The 13,183-nt window shown below is 53.2% G+C and overlaps 1 protein-coding gene across 1 annotated transcript in view; it reads right to left on the reverse strand.

Moving 5' to 3' along the window:
- LOC102861376 overlaps window positions 1-4,214 on the reverse strand; it is a 38,212-nt gene extending 33,998 nt beyond the window's left edge. The window contains exons 1-3 of the mRNA XM_006894689.1: window positions 3,949-4,214; window positions 3,707-3,842; window positions 3-94 (exon numbers count right to left, since the gene is read on the reverse strand). Coding sequence (XP_006894751.1) covers window positions 3-94; window positions 3,707-3,842; window positions 3,949-4,214 — 494 coding nt within the window. The remainder of the gene's footprint in view (window positions 1-2; window positions 95-3,706; window positions 3,843-3,948) is intronic.
- Between the last annotated feature and the right edge of the window lie 8,969 nt (window positions 4,215-13,183).

Below are 13,183 nucleotides of genomic sequence, written 5' to 3' on the forward strand. Positions count from 1 at the left end.
ACCTGGGGGCAGGCGTGTAGGATGCTGTGTGAGGGGGGGCCAGGGACCCGGGGGGACAGACGTCCAGAGGACTGTGCAGGAAGGGGTCAGGGACCTGGAGGGTAGACGTGCTGGACACTGTGCGGGCCAGGGACCCGGGGGGACAGATGTGCCGGGGACTGTGACAGCCGGACCCCCAGCCACACTCCAGCTCCGGCACCTTCTCCGGTCAGGCAGGCCTCCCATCACACACACTCATCAGCTCAAGCTCACCGCCGTCCCTCGCTACACCTGCAATAATACAGCACAAATGGACCAGCCTCAAGAACCCAGAACTTGACTCCAAGCCCTGGAGCCAGGGCTTCCGCAGGGTCTTGCTGGGCTGCGTGCCATGCTGGGGGCTCCAGGGGAGAATTCGGGTCGTCCTTTTGGCTTTTCTTACTCACGGCCAGCAACGCTGGGTGCATCCTGCCTTCGTCTCTCTGGCTCTCTCTCCCTTGGTCACATCTCTGACTCCCTCCCACCACCTCCCACTTTGAGGAAGTCCTGTGATCACCTGGGTGCCCTGAGTGGTGCCAGTGGAGAAGCACCCAGCGGCTAACAGAGAGGCTGGAGGCCTGAATCTGCCCTGGGACGCCTCTCGGAAGAAAGGCCTGGTGATTGAACCAGTCACTGAAAACAAAGGGTAACGACGAGAGACTCTCGCTCTCCCGGTAATTTGCGGGATAGTCAGCCATCTTCGCCAACACCACAGTTCAAAGGTGTCAACCTGTCTTCAGTTTCCTTATTCACCATCCAACTTTCACATGCACAGGAAGCAGCTGGAAAAACCACAGTTGGGGGTCTTACCCACCTTGGTCTTTAATTGGACATCCTTGCACTTTTACACTTCAAAGAGATCCTCAAAAAACAAAAATAAAGAGGTCCTCGAGAGTGGACACAGTAAGTCCTTTGAGGTGATTTTGGCTCTAAGTGAACTGAAATCCTTGGCAACGTCAATCTTCCCTGCACGTCCCCTGCTGCTGCTTGGACGTCCAGCGTGAGGGCTGCGTTTCCTCTACGTGAAGCCGTGTCCCTGGGCTGGGCTCTTTGTTCCTTTGAGCTCTAGCCCTGCCGTACTTCCCACCCTCACACCAGGCTCTCCGACCCACTCTGGCCAGCAGACACAGGCAGCTATCAGCGTGTAGCACTTCCAGTGTCAGATCTCTGCCATCTTCGTGACACGAGCCCAGGTGAGCCCTAGATGACACTGATCTCATGTATCAGCTGTGACGTCCAACTGTCTGCTCACACAGTCGTTCTGGCTGTGGTCATGGGTGGTTACCTCCTCAGCTGAAGACCTTCAGGGAAACAGGGAGTTCCCCAGGGTGTGCCCTGCCTCTCCACTGCAAACAGACTTTGTGCTCAAATTCTCATGTTCCCTAGGAACATCTCTGAATTTAAGTCTGGGGCCAACCTAGCCTGGGGAAGTCTGCAGCCCAGTGACTGTGACACTGATTTGTCCTGGTGTTGGCCGCATCACCAGGAGGGGCCAGTCCCTGGAGACGGGCATCATGCTTGGAAAGGCAGAGGGTCCGTGGGAAGAGGACGCTTCAGCGAGCATGGCCGACATGGTGGCTACGGTGACGGTCAAGCCCAAAGCCCAGCAGGGACTGCAGCCCGAGGACGTGCAGGAGCCGGCAGGCGCTGCCCTGTTGCACGTGGGGTCGCTAAGCGTCGGGGCTGAATGGCTCCTACAACCGCAGCAAAGTTCCTCCCAACGCCCCACTTAGATGCACAATCTCTTGGGTAAACAGTCCATCCTGTCAGCAAAGACAAGCAGGGCTCGCCGTCCCGCTCCTGGAAGAGGGGTGCACTGCAGCTCCGGCCACTGTCTCAGAGCCCCGTTTCCTGTGGACCCAACACTACCTGTGGGGCGGCGTCCTTGTCAAATATGGCGAGGCTGCGGGGGTCAGGAACTCTCTGTCTAGCTGTGAGCAGGTGAGCCCACTCGCTAGCGACCCCCCACCCCCCACCTGCCTCGCCACGCCTTCCCTCAGACGCGAGAGACACAGGACGGAGAAAGGGGCGAAGGAGATCAACTGAGCGTTAATCAAGACGGCGCTATTTCTCCACTTCCGTCCACAAACCACAGCCTTCCACTCCAATGACCACTGCTGATGGGCCAGTCCCGCTCAGAGAAGCCTGCAGGACAGAGCAGACCTGCCCTCCAGGGTCTCCGAGCTGTAGTCTCCGGCCAAGCAGCCTGCTGTCACATCTCTCTCCTGCAGAGCTGCTGGTGGGCTCAGATTAACGGGGCAAAGACAACGAGCACGTGCGGGGTTTTCTGCTGGTCAGAGCAGAGTCCAGGCCCGCGAGGCTCTAGAACATGCCCGTGTACCATACTGCCTCCCAGGACGCGGCCGGTCGTAGACACACGTGCCCTTGGCGTGTCTGCCAAGTTTCCCCGCACACATCAGCAGAGGACACTTCAGTCCAGACCCAGACAGAAACCTCGGACAGACTGCAAAGAGCTGGGTCAGGGGCCCACCTGCTTTCACCAGGTCACTGTGCTGAGGTGTCTGGATGCCTTAAAAGAATCATGCCAAGAGTTCTTGACTTGATCGAGGGACACGGAATCGATCCAACATGTATGCTGAGGAAGCCATCCAAGTGGCCAGACTATGTGAAGACTGGGGCATTAGGACGAGAGGAAGACTCGTCAACTCATCACCAACCTGTACTGTGCAGATGATATACTCCTGTCTACAAAAAGCACTTGAAGCACTCTTTTTTTTTTTAAAAAAAAAAAAGCACTTTTTCAAGAAGATCAAAGACTACAGCCTTCAATATGGACTACATCTCAACATCAAGAAAACAAAAATTCTCCCCCCTGGACCAACAGGTGACATCACGATAGACGGAGAAAAGACGGACACCAACGACTTGCTTTTACTCTGATCCACGATCAACATCCGCCGTGGCAGCGGTCAAGAGGTCAGGAGACACACTGCACTGGGGAATCGGCTGCTGAGGGTATCTTCAAAGTGCTAGGTAGCGGGGATGTCAGTTCAAAGATCGAGCGGCGCCTGACCCCAGCCCTGGCGTTTTCAACTGCTTCTCACGCTTGTGACAGTGGGACAAAGAGTAAGGAAGACAGTAGGAGGACCACGGATAAGGAGTGGAGGACGCACCACATTCTCACGAGAACAGAGACATCAGCCCAGAGGAGGTGAACCCAGGGTGGTGCGTTCGCATCAAGGATGGTAAGGCTTTGTCTCATAAACGTCAGGCGTGTTAATGGGGGGTGGGGGGAGGACATGCTTGGAGAAGTGGAGGGTCAAGGGGGGGCGAGGAAGACTCTTCATGAAGTGGGGGTGCACAGAGACTGTGGCGAGGGGCTTAAGCACAGCAGAGATTGAGAGGATGGGGCCAGACAGGGCAGGATGGTGACAGATGGGGCAGGATGGTGACAGATGGGGCAGGATGGTGACAGACGGGGCAGGATGGAGCCAGATGGAGTCAGATAGGGCAGGATGGAGCCGGATAGGGCAGGACGGGGCAGAACGGAGCCAGATAGAGGAGGACGGGGCAGAATGGGGCCAGATGGAGCCAGATGGGGCAGAATAGGGCCAGCTAGGGCAGGGTTTCAAGGTTTTGTTCTGATGTACATAAGTGCTATAGGTCACACTGAGCTTGGAACCTAACAAAACAATAAAGCATTTCTTAGGGCACTAAGAACGCTCACTTTCCGTGCAGGAGATCCCTGTGCAATGATCAGCCAACACACCTCGTTCACAGCCACCATCCAGCGGCCAGCAGAGGCTGTGTTCACAGGCAGAGACGGCTGAGTTAGACGGGCCAGGAGGAAAGGCCTGGTGCTCCTGCAGGGCCACCAGGGGCTGGCACCCAGCTCAACAGCAAAACACCCCCCTGGACCCTACCTCTGCTGATTTCTGGTGAAGAATGAGAGGCACTGTCAGAACTCACCTCTGGCTTCCCAAGACACCCCCATCAGCAAGGGCTCTGGAGGTGGGGTGCGTAACTTGGAAGACCCCCACATTTACGCCCTGGAGCTCCGTCCATTCTCCTCCAGGCAGTCTCGGTCTAGGCTGGCTCCTCTCCACCCTCTGGAGACGGTGTCCAAGGCCTGGCAGGACCCACTCGTCCAGCCCCGGCTCCTCGGCGGCTCTCCGGTCTGGCTGCGTGTCCACCAGCCCTGGCTGCTCGCGGACCTGCCTGATGAATGGCTCCATTCTCCTCAGCAGACAGCCCCGTCTTGTGCTTCACCTGAGGGGTCATCTCCAGAGCTCTGAGCCCTCCGCTGGACGAGCTGGGGGGAAATGAGATATCTGGGTCACTCAGAAGGCTCTCTCTGAGCTCTGCCGGAGGACAAGGGCGCACAGTAGCATGGACGTAGCCCTCCTGGGAAGGAGAAGGGACAGAGGGCCCCAGCCCTGGCTCTCAGACTCGAGGGACCAGGCTGCTTCCCTGTCCGCTCACCAAAGACTCCAGGGAAGGGTTTGGTGGGGACGCTACAACCTGGACAGGATTAGTGAGTGTGCACCTCTGTGTCAGGAGTGTCTGAGATGAGAGGCCATCTAAATGATGAAGGAGCTTTATTATTGATGTGAAGAACACAAACACACCGCTCAGGGATGCTGAGAACATTCCTGAAGCTGTGTGTCCCTTCACTGTTCCTCAGAACAGTCCTGCCCGTAACCTCATGGCCCTCCCTCCATTCCTGAAGCTGTGTGTCCCTTCACTGTTCCTCAGAACAGTCCTGCCCGTAAACCTCATAGCCCTCCCTCCACGTGGGTCCATCTGAACTCTTAATTTGCTCTAACTGACTGGATTTCTTATCATTAAAAGAGCACAATGTTCGGGGAGCTCTGGTGGCCTAGTGGCAAGAAGCTGTACTGCAATCCCAGAGGTATGCGGTTCAAATCCACCAGATGCTCTGCTGGAGAAGGAGGGACAATCTCCTCCTGTACTAGTCAGATCTAATTTGACAGCACACACACAGAAAATAATAAAACAAAATTAAAAGGAAAAAAAGTCCCATTCATCAAAAGAGCACAATGTTCGAGATGGATGATCTTTACCAGTTAAAGTAAACTATGTTTAAAACCTTAAGGGGATCATTTCGGTCTAAGGCTTGAAGATTATCTCAGGGCAATGTGCTCTGTCCTCTGTGGCTCCAGGAAGCTGAGATTCCATGAGATTTTTCAAGTCTCTTCCACATCTTCCTCCTTTTGATGAGGAAGCATGAAATGCTCTGAAATGTAACCCTGTGACATTGACTCCCATGAGTGTTCTCTCTCTCTCTCTCCCCCCTCCCTCTCCCTCTCTCTCACACACACACGGGGGCACACATATACACACACACATGAAATGTCCATTTCAGAATCTAACATACTGAAGGAGTAAGAGAAAGAAAACCAAAACCCAATAACAACAACACTGATAGTGTGGAAAAACAGAGGCCTCATGAAAAATTATTCCATCCACTTAATCTCGGTGTCTTTTATGCAGCTAGCCCAGGTGCTTTGGTTTTGTTTTTCCCCTCTAATCATAGTAAAACACACATTAAATCCTCACCACTGAACCGTAAGTCATATCGTGACAGATGGAGAAAAGACTGAAATTGTCGATCATCTCATCCTTGGATCCACAGTCAACACCCTTGGTACCAACAGTCAGGAGATCAGGAAAAGCCACGTATTGCACTGGGAAAGTCTGCCGTCAGGGCCCTCTCCAAATTGCTTCTAAGCAATGATGTCACTTTGAAGACTGAGATGTGTCCGATTCAGGCCACGGTCTTGTCAATCATCGGAGAGCTGGACAATGAAGGATGACAGAGGAAGAGGTGAAGCTTTTGAGCTGGGGAGCTGGAGAGCAGTACTGAATATCCCACAGGCTGCCAAAAGAACGGACAGGCCTGCCTGGGAAAAGGACAGCCTGAGTGCTCCTTGGGGGCGAGGACGGTGACGCTTCATCTCACTAACTTCGGGCGTGTTGCTAGAGGAGGCTGTTCCTTGGAGAGGGACGTCATGCTTGGAAGGGAGGAAAGTCAGCAAAAGAGAGGAAGACCCTCAATGAGACGGACGGTCCCACTGACTGCCACACCGGGCTTACGTGTGTCAGAGACGATGGGGACGGCACAGGACAGGGCAGGGCTTAGACGGGTCGTTCACAGGATCACCCAGGAGTCATATTTGACTCGACGGCATCTAACAACCACCACCAGTTGTTTTTAATTCCTAAAATAATTTTACTCTTTTGTTCAGACATTCCTCTAGGTCGTATAGCCCTGGTGTACAAGTTGCTGTCCCGCGGTCATTTGTGGTTGCTGTGAGGCTGAACACTGTGACAGAGATGTGTCAAATGCGTTAATGGTTGGCTACCCAATGCGGACTGAGAGTGGAGTGGAGCTCCCCGATTAAAACAAGTGTGGAAGGAGGAGTGGCGTCCAATTCCATAATAGCTTGCCTCAGGAAACCCTATGAACCTGGAGAGAGGATGAAAGGCACCCAAGCGTCGAGGACTCTCCTTCATAGGGTCACTATGAGTCGCCTGCGACTCGGTGGCACTTAACAAGAGGGAACTGAAACCCCCAAACCAATTGCTGGAAAGCCAACTCCACCTCATGGCCGTCTGTGCCCTGTGGAGCAGAGCTGTCCACTTCATGGCCATCATGCACCGAGGAGCAGAGGTGTGTTACATGAGGCTCCCGGGGCTGTGACCGCCCAGCAGCAGACCACGAGGCCTTCTTCTGAGAGAACGTGGGGTGGATCTGAACCACCAGACTGAAGCTGGTAGTCAAACACTTAACCATCTGCTCTACCTAGAGCCCCTCAAACACACCAGAAGGACTAAACCCTGTGCCTTTGCTGTGATGTGCGGTGGAGTTGACCACGCCTTGTAGTGACCCTATGCACAGAGCTCTGAATTGGGCCCTACCCTGAGCCAACCCATCTCTGACACCCCTACCCTCGTTACCTCCACATTTCCTCCAGGGTCTTCCTCTCCTACACTGTCCTTTCACCTTTCCAAGCATGATGTCCTTCTCCAAGGACCAGTCCCTCCTGGTAACATGACCAAAGGATGTAGACAGAGCCTCAACATCCTTAACTCCCAAGAGCAGCTTGGTTTCACCCTCTCTAGGACAGACCTGTTCTCTTGGCAGTCCATGGTATGCTCAATACTCTTCTCCAATGCCACAACTCAGAGGCATCAATTATTCTTCTATCTTCTTTGGCAATTGTCCAGCTCTGTGATGCGAAGACCATGGCCTGGATAAGGCACACCTTAGTCTCTAGACTGACATCGTTGCTCTTTTGCACTCTGGAGAGGTCTCTGACAGCGGATTTTCCTAACTCATTTCATCTTTTGTATTCCTGACTGCTGGTGCCAAGAATGCTGACTGAGGAACCAAGCAAGCTGACGTTGTTAACAGTCTCAATCTCTTCTCCAGCTAGCATGGCGCTGCCAATGGGCCCAGTGGTGAGAATCTTCTTTTTCTTGATATTGAATTTCAATCTATATTGTAGACTACAGTCCTTGACCCTTTGCAGCAAATGCTTCTGGCCCTCTTCAGTTTCACCAAGCAAAGTTGTGTCATCAGCATAACTCAGGTTGATGATGAAAGTTTGTTGTACTAGGATGCCCAAATACATCTTTTAAAGTCTCGATGTCTGCACTGACAGCAGCAGGTTGAACTATCTTTCAACCAAAGTCAAACATACCTGTCCCGAGACCCAGGGATTCTGTTCACAGGTATTTACCTGAGAGAAATCAATATATGTCAAGGAGAGGCTATTCCTTCGAAAGAGACACCATGCTTGGAAAGGTGGCAGGTCAGTGAAAGAGGAAGACCCTCGAGACAAGAAGGATTGACACGGTGATTAAAGCAGTGGGCTCCAGTGTGTCAGAGACTCTGAGGACAACACAGGATGGGACAGGGTTCAGATCGGCTGTTCACAAGGTCGCCATGAGTTGTTCTTGACTCTGTGGAACCTGAAAACAACAACAACAACATGTTCCCACAAGGAACACATGTGTGGACACTCATAGCAGCCTTATTTGTAACGGCTCAGGAAACAACCCAAATGCAAACTGGCAGGTGAACGGCTGAAACAGCACTCTACACAGACAATGACACACCGCGTGTCAGTGACAGCGAACAGACCACAGGCACACAGGAGGGCAGACCGAGCGCAGGGGGCCTGGGGTGAGTGCAAGAAGCCAGGCAGCGGGCGCAGAACACCTGATTTCACCTCCATGAAGCTCCACAACTGGTGAGACAACACTGCTGTGGCAGCAAGTACACTGGCTGGCCTGGTGGAACGTTCTAGAATCTGAAGGCATTCGTTTTCCAGTATATAAGCTTATCAAAATGACTCAAACTGTACATGTACAATTGGTGGGTGTAATCTCACTATGGATAACTGAAAAAGAAAAAGAAAAAAAAAACTACCCAAAAAAAACAACCCCCCTTTTTTTTTACCCCCCTCATTGTGGTAAAACACACAAATATCATTTACCATTTTTACTTTTGTTCAGGGTTGCTGAACAGATCTTGACAGACCTTTCAGGTTAAGAAAGACTAGGAAAAGAGAGGCCAGGTGGTCCTTATGGGTCATGCCCTGGTTATACCTGGTGGTCACACCTGCAGGATTGTGGGGGTGGCGCCGGACTCGGCATCTCTTTCTCCTGTTGGTCTTGGTCAGGGGCTGGTCTTGGACAGAGTCTTCCTACTCTTGTTAGTGACCGCTCGACTACCCACCCCCCCTTTACAGACGATGCAGCCAAGGGTCAGAGAGGTCGGACTGCTGCACAAGGCCACACAGCCAGGGAGAGGAAAGCCAACAGACCTGCACTTCTAACAACCCTGCCTTTGGAAACGTGAGGGGCAGGGGTCTCTGAGGGCAGAGAGTCTGAGGTGGGTGGGGCTCGGAGTGGCTGTGGCCATCTCGCCAGGTGGGCAGGAAATGGAGATGTGGGCACAGACAGGCGAGGGGAGTGGGCCTTGGCGCCTGGTGCGAGTCAGCTGAGGTGAATGGGGCAGGGCCGCAGCTGAGGTGAACGGGGCAGGGCCGCAGCACGTGGTGAGGGTGCCTGAATACTTCCAGTGTTTCCTCTCAGCCCTGAGCCAGGTACGGAGGAATCAGGGGCCCCTGGGGACGTCTGAACCAGGTACCGTGCAAACAACACGATCTCTGGCAAAGTGGCGACGGAACAGCCACCGGGAGGATGGGCCCGTAACTGGGAGCCTCAGTGAACCAGCTCCCGCCCCTGGCTCAGGGGCTCAGGAAGTTGGGGGCCTGGGGCTCCCCAGGGCTTTGCCCCTCCCTCAGGAGAGGGTTGAAAAGGGCGAGGGCCTCAGGGCTCTGCCTCTCTGCGGGGAACAGGGTGAGAGGGATGAGGGGAAGCCCTGCCCCTCTGTCAGTGGTGGTGAGTGTGGGTGGCCCTGAGTTTCCCCAGGACCCTGCCCCTCTGACTGAGAAAAGGGGTGAGTGTGTGCGGCCCTGAGTCTCCCCAGGACCCTGCCCCTCTGTCAGCGGTGGTGAGTGTGTGTGTGGGTTTAGAACGAGGACTACGCAGGGGAATGTGCTTCTTGTCCCCAGAGGAACAGAATTTCACCTACATTCTCATAAATAAGCATGAGACTCCAGGGAAGCTGGAGCGAGGCTGAGAAAAGTTACCTTGGCAGCAAGGACACGCTGAGAGGGCCTGCGGCTGCCTCTGAGGTAGTTATGTCTGTTTCAGACACCTGGGACGCTCTGACACCCCAGGTTTCTCAGAGTTAGCAGGGAAAGGGAGGTCTCCCACCTACTAGAACAAAACAAAATAAAACAAGCACCTCAAACCCTCTGCCAGCTCCTTGTGACCAGAGGACAGCGCAGAACTGGCCATTAGCAGCTCTGAGGCTGACTTCTCAGAAAGGCATCTTCCCTCCGTGTAGCAGCTAGTGGATTCGAACCAATGACGTTTCCATTAGCAGCTGAGTGGTTCCACCAATGCAACACGGGGCTTCTGTCAGCACAGGTCAACAAAAATTAAAAAACCAAACCAAAACAAAACAAAAACCATAAGGCACCCACATCTTTTTTTTTTTAAAAAGCCAAACCAAATCACAAGAAGATAAAGGTAAACAATCCAATTGGAAAATAGGCACAGGATATGAACAGACACTTCACCAAAGAAGGCATTCAGATGGCGAACTAGCACATGAAGAAATGTTCAAAATCCCTAGCTCTAAGAGAGATGCAAATCAAAACAACTATGAGGTATCATCTCACCCCAGTCAGAATAGCAAAATTTAACAGAACAGCAAGCAACAAATGCTGGTGAGGGTGTAGAGAAACTGGAACCCTTATTCACTGTTGGTGGGAGTGTAAAATGGTGCAACCACTGTGGAAGGCGGTGTGGCGCTTTCTCAGAAAGTTGCAAATAGAGATACCATTTGACCTAGCAATTCCATTACTGGGAATATACCCCAAAGAGACCATAACTGACACCCAAGCAGATATATGCACACCCATGTTTATCGCGGCTTTGTTCACAGTAGCAAAAGGTTGGAAACAACCCAAGTGTTCATCAACAAATGAATGGATAGAGAAGCTGTGGTATACTCACACAATGGAATACTACACTGCATTGAAAAACAAGGAACTCATGAAATATTATACAAAAATGGGTGACCCTGGAGGACATTATGCTGAGTAAAATATCTCAGTCACAAAAGAACAAATACTGCATAATACCACTGTTGTAAAGCAGGACTGACATCGGGGTTGGGGAGAGACTGAGAAAGATGGGTTCAATAATGTACACTGCATTGAAACAGATGAGGGAGAAAACTGTTTAAAAGGGATATATGATTAGGTATTATTGTCATGCCAGGAGCCCAGAATGAAGGCTGCATGGTGGAGTGGACCTGGGGGGAGGGATTGTATAACAATGAAAGAATTTTTCTTTTGCTTTTCAAAGAGAAGAAGAACGAATGGGGGGCAGGGAGGGGGCAGGGAGAAAAGTGCAACAATGAATGAATGGAAATCCAAAGTCTCTGTAAACTTTCATTAAAATGAATAATAATAAAAAAAATTTTAAAAAGGTCAAACCCACTGCTCTCGAGAAGATGCTGACCCCCAAGTCGTGGGCGTGAACTGCTGTCCTAACGGTCAGCAGCCTGATGCTCAATCCTCCGCACCAGCAGGGTCGCGGGGGGGGGGGGAGTCAGGCCAATAGGAAGCAGTGGTGCTGCCAACACAAAGGCAGGCAGTTTGAATCCACCAGCTGCCTCAGCAGAGAGAACTGGGCGGTCTCCTCTGTGCGAGTCACACCTTCTGAAAGCCCACGGAGCGACAGCGAGGAGCCCAGCTCAACAATATGCAATGACAACAGCAGCAGTGATGGTCAGACCCCGACAAACAAGCGTGTGCTGACAGAGGGGCAGCCAGAGTGACCCAGCAGTGCACGGACGGCCACTGCCCAGAGGAGGGCAGCCCACTTGGTAAGGCAGAGGGTCAGTGAAAGTGGGAGTCTCTCTACGCGGTGGATGGACTCGGTGGGCAGACGTGGAGGCCGCAGCAGAGGGCAGGGCCCATGAGGCGGCACAGGACAGGGCAGGGTCGTTCTGGCCCCGGGACGCTGCTGTGAGCTGGCCCACAGTGACCACAGACGTGTCCTCACACATCCTCCTTCTCACGTTCCACAGGGAAGGCAGGGCCACAGGATGGCGTGTGGACACGTGCAACAATGAGGACAATGACATAGCCAAAAGGACAGCGCATGGACAGTGACATGGCCGCAGGACATCGCACGGACGCGTGCGCCAGTGAGGACAGTAACATGACGGAAACTGTAATTGCAACTCTGCCTGCAATTTTGCCAGACACAGCAAAGCAAGCCACCAGCGAGGTCAAAGGGCAGAGGTTGAGACAGGGCCACCAGGAGCTGGATGACCCCTAGCTAAGCCCCCTCTCTACCAAGGAGGTGTACATTCTCCTCCTGTGGCCTTGATGCACGTTCGAACCAACCCAGTGCCTTCGAGTGGATTCTGACTCAGCGAACAGAGCAGAATTCGCACGAGGTTCCAAGGCTGGGGTCCTCCTCCCCCAGAGCCTGGGGGATTTGAACCACCGACCTTCAGGCTGGGAGCAGAGTCACGGGGTCTCCTTTTGTGCACGTTAGCGGAGATCTTTCTTTCTGTTCTTGGACACATCCAAAGCTGGACCATTAAGTAACAAGACATGTTCTACCTTCATTTGCTCTCCGGTGAGACCCAAGTCAACACTCTCCCTCTCTCTCCCTCTCCCTCTCCCCGTCTCTTCCTCTCTCTCCTGCCCCCTCCCTCAGGTGCCTGTGCTGGGAAGTGAATCATTTAACCCACAGTAACCTGCCTGGGTTGTTTTTCAAGTCTGGTCTGCTATGGGGTCCTTACTCACTAGCTTACCAAGAAGCCTTTGAAAGAGCTGGAAGGAATGTGTGGAGGGGGCAGGGGGGGCAGGGTCACAGTAAATAGCTGGGCTGAGGGGCCCCTCGAAGCACAAAGAGGCTACAGAGAGCAGGCCTCCGAGGGGTCCAGGTTAGGGTTAGGGTCGGGTCATAGTTCTGGGGAGGGCGTGGGCTGGGCGTGGGCCGGCTTCCTCGTGAAGCAGCACGTTATAATGGCAGCACCCTGTCCCCGGCTCCTCTCCGCGGCACCGGCACTGGCCAACGTCAGGAAGGCTCGAGGGCAGTGCCTGGCAAACAAGAAAAGGCCGCCACAGGCCGGCCACAGAGTGGACGCCAGGTTCTCTCTCCTGCCATCTGTCACCGGATTTTCCTCAACAATCCAAATTTTAGGTGAACAAAAAGATAATACAGATGGATATACAAGAGCAAGACAAAATGCACAATACGAGCCAAGCCTTGGCTGCTAGAGCAGGCTGTGCACCGGGCTGCTGACGCGGGGTTGGGGGTTTGAGTCCACCAGTGACCGACTCCTCGGGAGAAAAATGTCCCTATGCACTGGTGAGCCGGACAGTGAGTAAGGATGACAGAAGAACTGATGCCTTCGAGCTGTGGTGCTGGAGAAGAGCACTGAGCATCCCACGGACGACCAAGAGAACAAACATGTCCTGGAGGGAGTGCAGCCAGAGTGCTCTTTGGAGGCTAGAATGATGAGACTTCGCCCAACATACTTCAGGAATGTTGCTAGGAGGGGCTGTTCCTTGTG

This window comes from Elephantulus edwardii, unplaced genomic scaffold (assembly GCF_000299155.1).
Source record: "Elephantulus edwardii isolate Elephantulus edwardi_28Jun2011 unplaced genomic scaffold, EleEdw1.0 scaffold00148, whole genome shotgun sequence".
NCBI classification, from domain to species: domain Eukaryota; kingdom Metazoa; phylum Chordata; class Mammalia; order Macroscelidea; family Macroscelididae; genus Elephantulus; species Elephantulus edwardii.